This window comes from Acartia tonsa, chromosome 2 (genome assembly GCF_053477335.1).
Source record: "Acartia tonsa isolate MP-2025a chromosome 2, ASM5347733v1, whole genome shotgun sequence".
Taxonomy (NCBI): Eukaryota; Metazoa; Arthropoda; class Copepoda; order Calanoida; family Acartiidae; genus Acartia; species Acartia tonsa.
In genome coordinates this window covers 14,935,132-14,953,203 of record NC_137261.1, presented here as the reverse complement: position 1 = coordinate 14,953,203, position 18,072 = coordinate 14,935,132, and the positions used below count along the sequence as shown (strand labels likewise).

Genomic DNA, 18,072 nt, shown 5'->3' with positions numbered 1-18,072 from the left:
TTTTTATATAGGTATTCAAGAAATAGTGTTATGAATTTTTTGATGATATAATTTTTAGAAAGCTAACTTTATCCTTAGAAATTCAACTATTTATAACTATCCGGTCCCGCTGCCGTTTTTTTTGAACGATACCAAAACTTAGGGTAATTAGGGACACAACTAAAAAGATTTCACCTAATTATCTCTAAAACCAAGTGAGTAGCGCTCAAAATAAAATTGCTGCCCCTTCCCCTTTTTATACAAGAAATGCGACTTTTTATAGTTTACTCATAATGCGAACTAAATGAAAAAATTATGCCCTTACGTACCATAATCTGTAAAATGTATCAACCAATGAGGTGTCGTGAATGTACCTATAGTTTTCTCCTATTGGCTGATTCAGACAGTATGTCTCTATGTTATCTCTGTTGATAAGGTGAATGCAAAGGAGGAGAAGAAGAAAAAGGAGAAACACAAGACAAAGGAGAAAGCTAGTTACAACAACAAAACTGTGATAGACCCAATAACAAGGTTGGTGCACTCCTCTTTTCATCCAGTATCAAATCATGATAATATTAAGTAAAATGGATCTGTCTGTTTGTTTGTTGTTGTTGTAGCCATGATTCTCTGAAGATAGGACTCAGATGCACACGGAGACTGGAAGTGAGAATCCTTTGGCCAATCTTATATTGGTAAGCTTCGCGCACAGCTGATTGTATTCTATTTTACATTACAAGCTGACCCTCAATTCTCGTGGAAGCTACTCAATTATTACATCACCCTGGCCTAGAGTTTTGGCAGGTGTTCCATATTAAGCCACCCTAATTAATGGCACTCTCATACGAGGAGCATGGGTGTGAGGGAAAGCATGGTTAGAGCTGCTTGATATGTAGAATCCTAACTTCCTACAAATCTCCCCCCTTACAACCCTAGGGCATCTTAGGGAAGGTTGTGTGATCATAATCTGACAAATTGCGACAGCATTTGTCAACCAAGTGCAAAGTCTATGTGGGGACTTGAACTCGGTTTTACCCAACCACAGCGTAGTGCGCTAACCACTACACTATGGGACACCCTGTCTGTTTGTTTGTACCGAAGGATCTCGCTAAATGCTGAACAGATATTTTTATCATTCACTGTGAAGCTTCTCATGTGTCCAGGGATGGTTTATAACTATTTTTGGGGAGAGTACCACAACCCTCCCTAGGGAAATCGCCACTAGAAAAAAAAACATACTTCCTCCCCCTAAAATTTATTTTTACTCTTTTGAAATTTAAAATAAATACCCCCCCTCTAAGTGCTTATAGAGGCCTCCAGGGGCTTAGCCGCTAGTCATAATTATAGAATTAAAATGTATTCGTTAAAGCTTAAGTGTTAGTGTAAATCATCTAGAATAGGCAAATGAAATATTTTATCTGATCCCATTCCCCACTGTCAGGGAGTGGACATTGGGCTGTTAATTACACTGGAACCCAAAAGGGGGAGGCGGATGTGCCACTTTTTGAAACCAAAAGTAAAACAGCTCTAATATTCGGCACAGCAGTTGCTTTTGTGGAGAACAGTATGGAACTGTGAAGAAATAGCGGCGGAACAGCCGCTCCCGCCGAAATTTTTTTTTTTTCCTTTTCCGCCAAATTAGACAGTAAGATCATGCGCGTTTTACTTTTGGTTTCAAAAAGTGGCACATCCGCCTCCCCCCTTTATAACCTCAGTATTCATTGGATAATTAACTTTGGGTACTTTTTCTGAAGTTTAATTGGTTAGTTAAAATTATTCAACTTATAATTAGGGGTGTATATCAATTTATCGTCTATTGTCTTATCCCTTAAGATCCCTGGGTTTGTGTTAATCTAGTTTACATAGAGAACTTGTTTACTATTATTTAGGGAGAAATTACCAATTGGTGAAGTACCTGATGCAGATTTGCTAGATGCTTACAAGGTTTCCAGTAGTAACAAGGACCACAAGGTTCCAAACAATTCAGCTGCTACCTGTTCTACAACAGATGGAACTGATTTCAAACTGTATTTATCTCAAAAAGAGTCCGCTGAAAAAGGAAAAGAAAATATATTGAATGAATAATTTAGAACTTTTGATAAATAAGAAAAGGTCGTCAGGTGATAGTTAGGTAAAAAAATATCCTAGTGGTCTGAAACATAAGATTTCGATAACTACATAGGAAAGCTTCACAAATGTACCAGGATGGTTTTATGTTATTTTTTTTAGATATAAGCCTTGTGATGATTTTAGGCAATTTTTCTGCCATTTTAAAACACCTTTGAAGATAGGGTCCCTAGATGCTAGGGGAACAGCCGTTTGTTATCTTTAAAGTATTATCACACTAAAAAAATCATATTTTTTACATCATACCCCATAAAGTTAATTGATTTTTTAATAGACAAATTTTAATCCTCAAAACCTTAATTTACATTATTATACTTGTATGGTTTGTTTTTCATGTATTCTTAATTTTTTTCTTTAAAACAGGCAAAGCAGATAAAGAAGAGTTTTTCAATTATCTCAACAAAAAATCAAGGTAAGATTTTAGATATAAACATACAACTGAAAATCAGGTAGGGAGGGGACATAGGATTGTAAATTACACTGGTACCTAAAGTTTTATAACTATTTTTCTTATTCGGTGGCTCAAAACATAGGGTGTTTTATTTGAACCCCTACCCCTCCTGAATCTGGGGATAGAACCGTCATATTAGAAACTTTAAATATGGCATGTAGCATAAAAAAGGAAAAGTGCCTATTAAAATAAACAGGCGTAACCAAAATTCCAAACAAAGGTTAAGACTCACAGACAAAGACCCTGCGACCTGAGAGTAAGTTGTTTTAAATTTCATAATATCAGAGTCCAGTAAAAAAAAAATTTTTTTAAAGAGTAAGATGTCAGCTTATGAGACAAAATATGTATGTTTTTTCTTCAAATATGTGAATAACAATCAAAAAGTATATTTTGTTTAAAAGTTAACTTCTAACTCTTCAAAAAAAAATCTTAACTTTAATTTTTACCTGTACAACAGAAACCACCTGTAGGCCTGTAGCTCCGGAACCTTGAGGCCTATCCAAAAAATCTTAAATCTGGGGGAAATTCATCATATAAGAATGATTTTATCCCTAATAACCTATCCTCTCAGTCCAAAGACAAAGCCTATAATCACTGTAAAAGTTTCAGAACTCCCCCCCCCCCCCCCTATATTAAACTTAAAGCTTTTCACAACGTCAGTACCTTTTTATAATTGTCTGGTCGTTATAAACTGTATTGTGTGACCTCCGACAATTCCTGAAAAGCTTCACTGTAAAGCATAATCATATAGGTTAAGCGGTTTGCGAGATACTTCGCTACACACACACACAAAATAGACATACCATCATTCTTTTACTTTTATATAGGAATTGTTTTTAATAGTTTATTTTCCCTTCCGTGACTAGACCTAGATAGTTGATACTCTTATAATTAGATCACAAACTTTGAACATTTTCTTTTTCCTATGCACAAAAATACACTCATAAATAATTTATCCGTGTTGAAATCAAAGTTTTAGAGAGGACAATAGCTCAAATCTTATTTGAAGTTGTGTATATAGAATCTAGGACACACCACCAGGGATACAGGGATGTTGATGACATAATGAAAATTAATTTTTATTATAGGAAACATGAAAATGCATCAGCGACTGAAAACGGCTCCCACAGTAAATCTTACAACTCTGACAAATATAAAGACTCCAGAGAAAATTCACCAAATAAGGCAAGGATAATTGGATAAGTTCAAACATTTTTTGGATCATGGAAAGAAAACAAAGTAGCGGGTTTCGTTGTATGTTCACAGTAGCTTTTTTCCTATTTCTGGACCCTGCGGGGCAATTAACATTTACCAAACCTAAATATCCTATGAAAAGCTACTGTGAAAATACGACGAAACCCGGTTCTTCGATTTCTTTCCATGATCCTGTTTATTCCTTACTCCCAGCTGTTGGCTACCAAAAATTTCTATAATTAATAATGACTATATTTTTAAATAACAACTATCTTCTTTAATTTTATAGAATCCTATTTATTTTTTAAGAAAAAAAAGTATATTAGTCAGTATAGCTTTTGAGGCGTACTTTATTTTGCAATATTTTATCCATTTATGTTTATATTAAGATGTTAAAAAGATCTGCAAGACATAGTAACAACGGATCTCCACGGGTACCTTCAACTCCCACAGGAAGCAGCCAGGCAGAGTCTCCACAGGTACAGTGGTGTATATTCTAAAAAAGATTCATTTTCCCCTCGTTTTTTTCAAGTTTTTTTCTAGGGATATAATTATCACATTCATTTGATTTATGGAAAACTGATTCTTAAGACAACAATGTTATAAACGAAGCTTCTCGAATCTCTATAATCAAGTCCTAAAAATGATATAAGTCCTTAAACAGGATTCTGTATTTAAGCAGTTTTTCAACAAATTTACTTACTATTTTGTTTAAATACATTTTTACTCTGCTTTTTTAGTTTTGACACTGTACAAGTGTTAATGTTTGTTTTTCCTAAGATTTTAGAATAGCTTTTATGGATGGTATCATCCTTGTTAAGGATCACATCTACGATTTTTAGGAGAAGAACAACAGCAAAGTTATGAGTGACAACGGGCATGCTACCATGAAAAGCGAAAGGAAAGAAGAGAAGAGCAAGCTAATGAGAAGAAAAAGCAAATCAAATGTATTGCAACAGCTCAAGAAAGATTGGTCTGACTCAGGGTAAGTATCTCTTATATTCTTATAATGAAGTAACAGGATCTCTGTCTGTCTGTGTGTACCGAAGGATCTCTCTTACCGTTGAACTGATATGGTTCTCCTTTACAGTGTAGCTTCTCATAAAAAAATCTATTTTTAGCTAACCTGGAGCTGGAGCCTTTTTTGAACGAAAATTCCGGCTCCAGCAAAATATGGCGGCTCCACAACGCTGCCTTGAAGTCCTAACTGTGCATGGTAATGAGTTGCGCCTGTTTATTGGCCAAGTCATTCCCCCTACTCTAACTATTTATCTCGCGCACCTGACATAGCAGCAGTAGGAACCATTTTTAACGTCGTTATTTATGACGTGGTCTCGGCCCGAGATCCGAACCTATCACCTCCCCGGCGACGAGCGTATGCGCTACGTGTTGAGCCACGATCGCGGGTAAGCCCTGGTAAAAAACTGTTTTTTATTTTATTTTATGAACATTAATTTTAATATCCACGGAAAGCTGTCTCTAATACGATGCGATAAATGACTATTATCTTTGAATAAATTAAAAGTGAAGGGGTGTATTTTTTTCATAGTTGAGCAGATTAGAAAAGTATGGTTAGTTTTTAGTAGTTTAAACAAGGAAGATTATGTCCAAAATTTGCAGGCTCCGAAAAGTTAAACATACAATGTAAAGTTATCAAAGAGAGAAGAGGGCTTTAAAAAGGGCAGGGAGAAATGTGAGTAGTAATATTGCATAAAAAATGTGTTAAAATTGTAATGATAGGAAAATATTCAGAGAGAGAGAGAGAGGACAATTGGCTGTTTATTCCACTTGTTACCAACGTTTTATAAATACGTATTCTTAATCGGTTTAACAACTTTGGGGACTTTAGTGAATTTTGATTGGTTGGCTCATTAAGTTGAGTGTTTCAACCACTAATTGTAATATACAGCAGGGGTAATTTTGTGTCATAGCATTGGGTATTTACATCAATTTAATGGCCATTGTCTTATCCCTTTAGATCCCTGGATATATTACTTTAAGAGTAAATATTAACTTTTAATATATTTTTAGATCTGAACCTTCGCCATCAAGACCTAAGAGAATACCTGTTCCAAATGGAAAAAAAGATTCTCCAGATTCGCCCCCCTTTTACCCGAGCTTGCCAAGTGCACCTACAGACAAAGCAACCCCAACCACCCATCAGACAACCAAGAAATCTAAATCAGCAACAAAACTGACAGGGTGTGTATCCTAAATTGTCTTTAGAAACATAATCCTATCATATAAAGTATTAAGGTTTATTTATCTCAAGCTACTAAATCGATTGAATCTATTTAAGGGAAGCTTCACCTTGGTCCTTGGTTAATGGATGGTTTTAGGCCATTTAATTTTTAGACAAAGTCTTGGGATGGTTTAAGTTTATTTTTTTCTTTCCCCACCCATTCAGTGCCCTCAAATGCTAGGGGCATAGTCGCTAGTTCAATAGATAAGAAAAAATATTTACTGTCTGATTATATGTGTTTTAACACTTCTTTAAAAGGACTGCAAGTTTTGTTTTAAAAAGTTTTAGGTAGATTAAATTATTTTTTTAAAATTTTAGAGAAAAAAAGACAATTTAGGTAACGTGTCGTGTAATTAATCCAGTCAACAGCAACAGATTTATTCAAAATTGATGTCAAGTCGTACGAAAAAACGCTCACTTAAATCTAAAGCAAAGGTAAAGAAAGGTTATTTTTAACAAGGACGGGTATTTCAGATAGTTTAAGGGTATATGGCTTATAATCAGAGAAGTGGGTTATGCAAAAAAAGAAAATATAATTATTTTCGTTAGGGTTTCATGATTTTTATCATTTTAATATCTTCAAGTCTTGTTTCTTATCTTTTTATGATCACAGAACATTAGCTTGATTAACTTTTTCCGTTTGTCAATATATTTCTTAAAGATTTTTTTTTTGATGTTGTTATCCATGTTACAATGTACGAACTTTTTAGAGTAAACGTTTCCCTAAACATCTATTCATGAGAAACATCTAAAGGAAGTTTTTTTTTAGAAATACACCGCTTTAATTGCTGAAAGACTGTCACAAATAGATCCAATACCCCTTCAGCATCAATAACAACAAAGTTGAAGGTATTTAGATTTGTATTGGTCTAATTGGTCTACTTGTGGCAGTCTTTCAGCAGTAAGATCGGTGTATTTCTTGCAGGCTCTCATTAAAAGTTGCTTGCATATCCAAACATTTTAAATACTGCCAATACTATTTCCCTAAGGTTGTATTGAACTCAACATCAGCTTCCCTATCACATACAACTCTGCGTGGAAATCCGGGAAAACTTTTCACAGAGTCTACCACAAGCCTTTCAAGCACCACATCAGCTGATCAAGATAAATCAGCTGATCGGTCAGCTGATTCAAATCCTTCGCCAGGCAGGGTCGGCGGCCAGCAGAGAGGCGCTAGACTAGCGGTTACAACAGGCAGGGATAAAGGTTTCAAGAACTTGATAGAAAACTTTATTTTTGTTGTTTATAACACTGGATTTTTTCTTTGTTTCTTCATTGTTCTATTACTCATCAATTTAGATATACCTAGTGTTTTTTAGAAAGTAATTTTTTGATTAATAACTCAAAAAGGGCATTAATATCGTCATTGTTTTTTTTATTAGTCACATTAATGAAACCTTTCATCCCTGGCATTTAGGTGGAAATCAAGGATTTAGACTTTTCTCAGCAAGATCTTCCACATCCAGCAGACGATCTAGTCTAGGTGATGTATCCAGCTGATAAGAGATAATGGGATATGACAGTGGCAGATAGATTATTATTATTTCAATATCATAGACAGAAAACTGGCAACTAGATATATTTTTCTGCCATTGTCATCCCTACTCCCTTTATTAAAAGTGTATTCTGTTTTCTAGGATTTAAGGGACAAACCATTTTAATAAGAATTTTAATTTTTTTGTCTTACTAGGTATTATTGTATTACAGACAGCTTTCCGCGGATATTATAATAAAAAAAATAAAAGATTAAAACACGTTTTGTTAGAGCCGAGGTGCCGAAGGCCCGGTCTAGCAAAAATGGTTTTAATTTTATGATTTTTGTTTTCATATTCGTTGAAAATTGTCTATAATACGAATGATGCCATATATGATTTTTCTGTATGGCTAAGAACCGGTTCTAATCCAGTGGATATTGATCTATTTCGAACTTTTTATTCAAATGAGTATTCCTTTATTTCCTTGCTTTTAAATAACAGTCAACTTTATCTTAATACAGCTACAACTATTTGTCAAATATTATTTAATTTAATATTTATTTTGAAGCATTTTTTTTATAGTTTTGACGACTTTTCAAATTTTTTATTATGTAATTTCATATCAAATTTTGACATTTTCCCCTCTTATATTTCTCTACTAATGAACTGGTCATAGTTCCGAAATGTTTTATTATAAATTCTTTGAAAAATTAATTAAATTGTAAAAATTAATTAGGTGAATCAACTCTTTTGTAGCTCGTTTTGTTACATTTATATGTCGTCTTTCTGTCAATGTTTTGTTTATGTTTAAATGTTAATAAATTATCGTCTCGATATAATAATTACGGTTTTGTTACAAAAAAAAGATTATTTGTTTCCAGGGAGGGAGGCTATATTGGGCTGTTTAGTGTATATTACCCTAGTCCCCAAAATCTTATTATAACGTTGTGATATTCGTCGAATTTTGTTGGGACTGTTGTAGAATTTTGATAGGTTCATTCATTTAGAGGCTTCTAGGGGGTGTATCCGCTTGTTACTTATATGATGATGACAATGAGTATAAGACAAAAAATAAACCAATAATCAGTTAATACTCAGGGATCTCAAAGAATAAGACAATAGCCGATAAATTGATATGCATCCCCGACATTAATACACAAAATTACCTCTTCTGTAGATTACAATTAGTGGTTGAAACGTATGGACATTCAATTTAATAAACTGACCAATCAAAATTCATTAAAAGGCCCAAAGTTGTTAAGTCTTCAAATAAAAAAACGTTATCATAAAACATTGGGGACTTGTGTAATAAAGAGTCCATTGTCACCTCCCCTCTCTATGACTAAGCATGGTATCTTATGTCGTAAAATGCTTTGTTGTTCCAACCCCCTGTAATTTCAATTTCGTCGGAAATGCCTGCAAATATATCGAAACACATTTTTTGTTAAAAACAAGTTTTCGTATCTTTGACGTCATGACTGTATTGAATAGTTCCTAAATGTATGTTGCACTATGTTTAACAATGAATTTTTCAATTAGACAGCCTGCTATATAGCCGTTACAATACTATGAATAATGGACTTTGGAAATCTTCTAAAAATAGTTATCAAAATTTCCGAAATTATGAACTATTCAGGAATCTAAAGGGATAAGACAATGGTCGATAAATTAATGTATATCTCCAATGATAATACACAAAAATACAATTTCTGTATATTACAATTAGTGGTTGAAACATTTGGACATTCAAACGAATAAGAAAATGTCATTATAAAACTTTAGGGACAATTGTAATAAACATCCCAATGTCCCCTCCCTGCCTGTGAACTGCAACAAACATAAATCTCTTCTTTGTCAAACTAGATTGTAAGAATAGAAATAGATTTTTAAAAAATCAAATAAGTTTTTTTACTTTTTATGTACAAAAATATTTAACTTTTACTAAGTATTATATTTTTCATAATTCTAAAATGTAAAGTTTAATGTTGAAACTAGTGATGGGAATCCGGATCCGGAATCCGAATCCGGAATCCGCCCAATTTTCGGCCTTTTTTGGAATCCGAATCTGGATCCGGAATCCGTTTTTTATAGCGGATTCCGGATTCTAAATTGGTAGGCTAAAATTACCGTCTTGAGTTTTTTTTACAACTCCCTCTTAAATTTTTTTGTACATAACAAATTTTAATAATTACTAATGTGATGTAAATGTTTAACACTTTAACACTTTAAACAAATCAAGGCTTCAACCAAGTAACATAGTGTTAAAGGGGGGGGTTTTTAATGCAACCATCACGTAATCAATGTATAAATGGCACTTAGAATTCGAATTTCGATCTCAAATTTTGCATGAGTAATCCTTGGTAGGTCTATTTTCCCTAAATCGAATAAAAAGTTGGAAAAGTAACGGCTGGCAGCTGGCGGCTCAGCTGTTTAGCCGTTTTTTGCCTATTTTCAGGGCAAATTCATCATTAATTACATAGGAATCAACTTTTTAAAACATATTTTTGGTTTAATTCATGTTAAATGATAGCAATAACCATTTTTAAAATTTCTTGTACCAGCTGCTAAACGGCTAGAACCGGCTGAAAACGGCTGGGAGCTGCCAAGAGTATGAATAGTTGATAGGGCATGTGACATGTCTAGGGGTAGGTTTTTATGGTTGCTGAGCTCAAAAATACTACCAAAAATAGTGGCAGCTTATCCATATAGCAGCTGGGTAACGGCCGCTGCTAAGCTGGGAGCGGCCAAGAGTAGAATTGGTAGATAGGGCTTGTGACATGTCTAGGGGTAGGTTTTTATGGGTGCTGAGCTCAAAAATACTACCAAAAATAGTGGCAGCTTATCCATATAGCAGCTGGGTAACGGCCGCTGCTGAGCTGGGAGCGGCCAAGAGTAGAATGAGTAGATAGGGCTTGTGACGTGTCTAGGGGTAGGTTTTTAGGGGTGCTGAGCTCATAAATACTATTAAAAATAGTGGCGGCCCATCCACATGGCAGCTGGGTAAAAGCTACAGCTCATCTGGGAGCGGCCAAGAGTAGAATGAGTACACAGCGCTTGTGAGGTGTCTAGGGATAGGTTTTATTGGGTGCTGAGCTCAAAAATACTACCAAAAATAGTGGCCGCCTATCAATATGGCAGCTGGATAACCTTTTTTTAAATTTCTATTACCAGCTGCTAAACGGCTAGAACAGGCTGAAAACGGCTGGGAGCTGGCAAGAGTATTAAGTTGATAGGGCATGTGACATGTCTAGGGGTAGGTTTTTATGGTTGCTGAGCTCAAAAATGCTATCAAAAATAGTGGCAGCTCATCCATATGGCAGCTGGGTAACGGCCGCTGCTCAGCTGGGAGCAGCCAAGAGTAGAATGAGTAGATAGTGCTTGTGACGTGTCTAGGGGTAGGTTTTTAGGGGTGCTGAGCACATAAATACTATTAAAAATAGTGGCGGCCCATCCACATGGCAGCTGGGTAAAAGCTACAGCTCATCTGGGAGCGGCCAAGAGTAGAATGAGTACACAGCGCTTGTGAGGTGTCTAGGGATAGGTTTTATTAGGTGCTGAGCTCAAAAATACTACCAAAAATAGTAGCCGCCTATCAATATGGCAGCTGGGTAACAGCTGCATCTAAGCTGGAAGCGGCCAAGACTAGAATGAGTTCATAGGACTTGTGACGTGTTTAGGGGTGGGTTTTCATGGTTGCTGAGCTCAAAAATACTAGGTACCAAAAAAAGTGGCCGCCCATCCATATTGCAGCTGGGTAACAGCTAAGCTTAGCAGTAAGCCGTTATTTAAGACTCATTGACTATTGGGACTATTGAAGGATAACCAAATATTGAATATTTCAGTATAAATACACTATTGTCATTTTATATTATTAATAACAACACCTTACCAATGTATTGATTTAGTTGTTAAACGGCTGAAATTGGCTGAGAACAGTTACCAACGGATAAAAGTAAACGTTTAAGACATAGCTTGTGATGTGTCAAAGAGGTGTAAGTTTTTATAGGTGCCAAGCTCATTAATACTCCCAAAAATAGAAAAGCCCATCCACATGGCAGCATGGTAAGGGCTGCTGCTCAGCTGTAGCTGTTACCCAGCTGCCATATAGACAGGCCCGCACTTTTATTGGTAGTATTTTAGAGCTCAACACCCATAAAAACCTACCCCTAGACACGTCACATGCTATATATAAGAGTTATTAGTAATATATCCATGAAAAAAAAGGTAAAATGTTAATTGGGAGAAGTTTAATTCCACTGAAATAATCAATTTTTTAAGCCTCAAAAGACAGCTGAGCTGTGGCCATTACCCAGCTGCCATATAGAAGGGACGGCACTAATTTTTACTATCTACTCATCTACTTTTAGCCCCTCCTAGCTGAGCTGTAGCTGCCATGTGGATGGGCCGCCACTATTTTTGGTAGTATTTTTGAGCTCAGCACTCTGAAAAACCTACCCCTAGACACGTCACAAGTCCTATCTATTTATTCTACTCTTGGCCGCTCCAAGGTGAGCTGCGGCCATTACCCAGCTGCCATATAGAAGGGACGGCACTAATTTTTACTATCTACTCATCTACTTTTGGCCCCTCCTAGCTGAGCTGTAGCTGCCATGTGGATGGGCCACCACTATTTTTGTTAGTATTTTTGATCTCAGCACCCCTAAAAACCTATCACTAGACACATCAAAAGCCCTATCTACTCATTCTACTCTTGGCCTCTCACAGCTGAGCTGCAGCCATTACCCAGCTGCCATATGGTTGGGCGGCTACTATTTTTTTGTAGTAGTATTGAGCTCAGCACCCATAAAAACCTACCCCTAGACACGTCACAAGCCCTATCTACTCATTCTACTTTTGTCCGCTCCCAGCTGAGCTGCAGCTGTTACCCAGCTGCCATATGGATGAGCCACCACTATTTTTGGTAGCATTTTTGAGCTCAGCACCCCTAAAAACCTACCCCTAGACATGTCACAAGCCCTATCTACTCATTCTACTCTTGGCCCGTCCAAGGTGAGCTGCAGCTGTTACCCAGCTGCCATATGGATGGGCGGCCACTATTTTTGGTAGTATTTTTGAGCTAAGCACCCCTAAAAACCTACCCCTAGACACGTCACAAGCCCTATCTACACATTCTACTCTTGGCCGCTCCCAGCTCAGCAGCGGCCGTTACCAAGCTGCCATATGGATAAGCTGCCACTATGCCACTATTTTTGGTAGTATTTTTGAGCTCAGCACCCATAAAAACCTACCCCTAGACTCGTTACAAGCCCTATCTACTCATTCTACTCTTGGCCGCTACCAGCTGAGCTGCAGCTGTTACCCAGCTGCCATATGGATAGGCTGCCACTATTTTTGGTAGCATTTTTGAGCTCAGCAACCATAAAAACCTACCCCTAGACATGTCACATGCCCTATCGACTTCATACTCTTGGCAGCTCCCAGCCGTTTTCAGCCGGTTCTAGCCGTTTAGCAGCTGGTACAAGAAATTTTTAAAAAAAGGTTATTGCTATCATTTAACATGAATTAAACCAAAAATATGTTTTAAAAAGTTGATTCCTACGTAATTAATGATGAATTTGCCCTAAAAATAGGCAAAAAACGGCTAAACGGCTGAGCTGCCAGCTGCCAGCCGTTACTTTTCCAACTTTTTGTTCGATTTAGGGAAAACAGACCTACCAAGGATTACTCATGCAAAATTTGAGATCGAAATTCGAATTCTAAGTGCCATTTATACATTGATTACGAGATGGTTGCATTAAAAACCCCCCCCTTAATGAAAAAAGCTATCCCTCTGTGACGGACGGCCTTTTAAAATACTGCTAGAATCCGGAATCCGCCAAAAATAAGAATCCGGAATCCGCAAGAATCCGTCACTTTTTTTGACGGATTCCTCCGGAATCCGAATCCGGTCCAAAAATTCGACGGATTCCCATCCCTAGTTGAAACAGACTACAATAAAAGGGGGAAGGGTAGGAAAAGAGAGAGATAGAGGTAGAAAAAATGATTCTATATTTATATACTTTTGTATAAAGATTAGCAGGGAGGAAGGGGACATTGGGCTGTTTATTATACTAGTCCCAATTATACTATGGGGACTTTTATTGACCTTTGAGTGGTTGGTTCATTATGTTGATTGTCCAAACGTTTGAACCACTAATTATTATATACACAAAGGTTATTTTTGAATGCTGCAAATTTAAATTTGATACCTATGGATTAAAATGTTTTCTTTTTAACTTTTTTTGGCCCCCAATTTTGTGCGTTCCCTCCCTTCTCCTTGGAAGCGCACTGGCAGCAATCAACGCAGCCAAATAGGTGTTTTAAGAAAATGGTAAAATTTTTGAATAGCGAATTGAATATTTTTACAGTGAGAAAGGGGACATTAAGCTGTTTATTACCCTAGTCCGCAAAATTGTATAAGATTTTATTCTTATTCGTTGGCTTAACAACTTTGGAGACTTTAGTGAATGTTGATTGGTTGGATTATTAAGTTGAGTTTTCGAACGTTTCAACAACTAATTTTGTGTATCATCATTTGGTATGTATACCAATTTATCGGCCATTGTCTTATCCTTTTAGATCTCTGAATATTTGTACATTTATGAAGGAGTAAGATAATGGCTAAAATTATGTTCAACTATTTGTTATTATGTTAAAACTACTACTTCGTTCTTTCTAGCTAGTTCTTAAAGACTCTGAGTGTGGTGTCTAAAGTTTCATAAATTCACAGTTCGCTTACTTAGTAGTTTAAGTTGTAACTGTATTGTTATAGGGGGGTAAATATAGTTTTAGACCCTTGTCCTAGGTTAGACATAGTGCTCTAGCTGCCTATGGTAGATCAGTCTATGATTTCTCATATACATACACCAAAGTTTAGACTCATGTATTATTATATATATTTCATAAGCTGTAGTTAACAAATATAAACCCGGATATAATATACAAGTGTTTTAATTAATCATACTAAAAAGATTATTTTAATGATAAAAAACTAGAAACCTAAATAGAAAATATGACGTAAGTTTTTGTATAAATAAGTTACATTGTGAACATTTTAAGTGTGATACGTGATTTTAAACTTGTTTTTAATTTATTCAAAAATTAATTTAGTGCTTTTTATATATTGCTTTATAATTCTTGAGTTAAGACTTTTATTTTAATTTAGTCTTTGTTTCAACAAAAGAGCTCGAATTAAGTAGTGAAATTTAATGTAAAGGTTATTCTGAGTTTTAGACTAATCACCAAGTCATTTCTTGACTCTCACAGTATAATTATTTACTAAGACGTGAAGACTACCAATACATTTCAATAATGCCGTTTTAAATGTATAAGAATATTGCAACTTGAGAAACACTTGACTGCAGCCATTTTAGAAAAATGTAATTAATGAAACAAATTGTTTTTAAGGGAGACCACATTTTTTTTGTTTCGGTTCCATATCACTTTCTCTTGTAAATGTGATAAAATCGTCCTATCATATTTTAATTTACAGAACTGAGTATTATTAGTTATCAATATCTAATTAGATGTAAACAACATGATAATCTTGACTTAAAGACACGAAAATTTTAAATTTTAAAGGTCGAACCACCCCTCCCTCTCAGTCTCCCTATAGGCTTCAAGTGGCGTAGCTGCTAGTAATAAAAACAAATCAGCAGCTTTTGTTTCTTTTTTCAGTTTTATGTTTTTTTTCAATTCACAAATTTTATAAATTGTTCTAAATTACTGACCGACAAACAAACTTGTAAGCAGCTTCGCTACTAAAAAATTGACGCACTTTTCCGAGTGAAACAATTAACAATGACGACAAGAACGGACATGACAATAGGAGTGAAAACATTAATGATGACGGATTTTAGAAAAGGATTGTTTGATCAGTAACAGTGACTGCTTTTAAAGAAAAATAATGTTGGCTTACTTTTACATTTGTTAAAGAAATGACTTTCTTAAAGAGGCCGGAAAAATATTTCAAATTTTTCATAAAACAGAGGACAATGGGCTATTTATTATGCTGGTCCCCAAAGTTTTATGATTACGTTTTCTTATTCAATGGCTTGACAATTTTGGAGAATTTAGTGGATTTTGATTGGTTGATTCATTAAGTAGAATGTTCGAACGTTCATCCATTAATTTAAATCTATAGAAGGTGTAATTTTGTGTATCATAAATAGGGATGGTTATTTATTTATCAGCCATTGGCAAATCACTGTGAATTTTGTTCAAATTTCCTTTCTCTGTTCCTGAATTGTAGACAACATATGGTTTGAATGACTCATTATTGCAACAGCGTTATTTCAACATCATTGTAGTTCCACAGTTAGAATTTAACTTTCATATACCAAAGTAGTTGGATGTGTGTTTAATTATGTGTTTTTCAAATCTCAAAAAATGTAAAGAATAAAATAAGTATTCGGCCCAAACCTAGTTAGAATACCTATTCTATCAAAAAATAATTAAGTTAATTATTAAAATTGAATAAGTAAAGAGATGATATATGAATTTCATTTAAACATCATCTTGAAGAAGATTTCGTCTTCCCTCCTCCTTGGCCACCAGCATGGCGTAGAACCTGGCAAACTGCTCCTCCACATCACCTACTAGCCCAATAAGGGGAATTCAAGAAGAAAGATATTTGTCATCTGCGTAGAGAATAGTTATATAATTTATCGCATCGTATTATAGACAGCTTTCTGCGAGTAAAGAAATGAAAAATTATGAGATTAAAACCAGTTTTGTTAGTCCCGATTGGCCGAAGTCCTGGGTTAACAAAACTGGTATTGATTTTTTAAATTTAAATAATTGGCTGTAATACGATGCTATACATGATATTTCAGTATGGTTAAGAACCGGTTCTAATCCAGTGGATATCACTCGGTTTTCGAAGCCATACTAGAAAACAAGTCTCAAAATATTTATATTTTTATTAAATCCATTTCTGTAGATTTGTTGTAACGTGAAACTACATTATCTAATAGATATGAAAATGATTTATGGCAACATCTTTTTTTTCTAGTGGACAACTTTTAAACCCCATTTTCAGGGCGACCACTGCATACTATATATACTATTTATACTATATAGGATGAATTTGGATACTATATCATACTATATGACCAAATTTTACTATATATACTATATATTATTACCTTTACTTGACCAAAATTTACTATATATACTATATAATATTACATTTATATAACAAAAAACGAATATTGTCAGTTTTGTGACAACGCCTCCTAAGGAGCATTTTGTCTTATTTTCATAGTAGATTTTCTCCTATTTCTAGCCCCTGCGGGGGGCTCAAAAGATACTGTGATACGACAAAAATGCATAAAGCTCTACAGTAAAAAAAGAGATGAAGAAAATCCTTTAAAATATATTTGATTTTGTTTGTGATTATGATTTAAATATCAGTTATTTTTCATAGAATTAACTTAATAGTCGTAAACGCAACTACTCTATATTTTAACTATTATATTATGAAACGTTAAATTCTCCTAGCCGATTAAAATACTTATTAATAGTAGACTAAATTTCTACAACACAAGGCCTATAACAAAGATTTCTTTCCAGTTCAAACGGACTAAGTTTAATTATAGAGTAGCTCTGGATCTATCTAACCAAAAAGATTTAACAATTTATATAGTCGTAAACGCAACCACTCTATATTTTATCTATTATATTATGCAACGTTAAATTCTTCTAGCGGATTAAAACACTTATTAACAGTAGACTAAACTTCTACAACATAAGGCCTATAACAAAGATTTTTTTTTTTTTTTTCCAGTTCTAACGGACTAAGTTTAATTATAGAGTAGCTTTGGATCTATCTAACCAAAAAAGATAAATATTGTTGAGTGACTAGTTTTAGCCGATTGAGTTTTTATTGTTATCATTGTTTTTATTAAACATATAGGAGTATTCAAATTAGTTTAATCATTCGTGCACATAATGGGATGGTGAATATACATATATAGGAGTAATGTTTGTTCTTATTATAAATGCATAGTTAAGTTAAGTTTGATGGCAAACGAATTAAATTAAAGTAAACTAATCCAGAATCTCGACGCTAGGCTCGCGCCGCTCCTCGTGTTCGGATTCGGAGTCTTCTTCGAAGGTAGGGCCGTCGGAGATCTCTGATTCAGCACGGGGGGCGGCATCGTCTCCAGCTACGCCAACGTCGGACCTAGCCCCGGCGGATCCAGCCTCTGACTCGGAATCCATAGACCAATCATCATAGACCTGGCCATCGAGGTCGGGCTCGCTGTCACTGATCTCGATGGTCGACTCGAGGTCCAGCACAATATCATACGCAGAGGTGGCCATTAAGACCGCCTCCTTGTATTCATTGCACTGAGCCTCGAGGACCGACAGCTCATGTATGTTGTCCTCACGCGAGCGGTCGACAGTAGGCATTGCATCGCCAAGAAGGCGATGCAGCCGAATGCCTTCGTCGACGAGTTTGAGTGACTCGCGGTTAGGTATCTCCTGCAGGCCCGCGCGGAAAGCCAAGCGACATGCGTCGCGGAAGCTAGCGCGCAGGCCTTTCCCAAAGTAATACCAATCTGGCATTTCACTTGAGAAAACTATCGGCGGAGCTGGCAGAG

At 35.5% G+C, this 18,072-nt stretch overlaps 1 protein-coding gene across 6 annotated transcripts in view; it reads left to right on the top strand.

The window, feature by feature from the left end:
- The window catches only part of LOC145305445 (uncharacterized), a 344,737-nt gene that overhangs the window by 174,871 nt on the left and 151,794 nt on the right, over window positions 1-18,072 (top strand). For 3 of the 6 annotated variants that reach the window (XM_080147065.1, XM_080147072.1, XM_080147078.1), the window contains 10 exons: window positions 416-510; window positions 1,866-2,036; window positions 2,468-2,515; window positions 3,643-3,739; window positions 4,138-4,227; window positions 4,591-4,733; window positions 5,780-5,950; window positions 6,353-6,425; window positions 6,980-7,184; window positions 7,408-8,367. In XM_080147065.1, the coding sequence (XP_080003191.1) occupies window positions 416-510; window positions 1,866-2,036; window positions 2,468-2,515; window positions 3,643-3,739; window positions 4,138-4,227; window positions 4,591-4,733; window positions 5,780-5,950; window positions 6,353-6,425; window positions 6,980-7,184; window positions 7,408-7,490 (1,176 nt within the window). In that variant the 3' untranslated portion in view covers window positions 7,491-8,367. Of the gene's footprint in view, window positions 1-415; window positions 511-1,865; window positions 2,037-2,467; window positions 2,516-3,642; window positions 3,740-4,137; window positions 4,228-4,590; window positions 4,734-5,779; window positions 5,951-6,318; window positions 6,426-6,979; window positions 7,185-7,407; window positions 8,368-18,072 lie in introns of those variants that run through there. The other 3 variants (XR_013874599.1, XR_013874598.1, XM_080147092.1) reach the window with 3 other exon arrangements.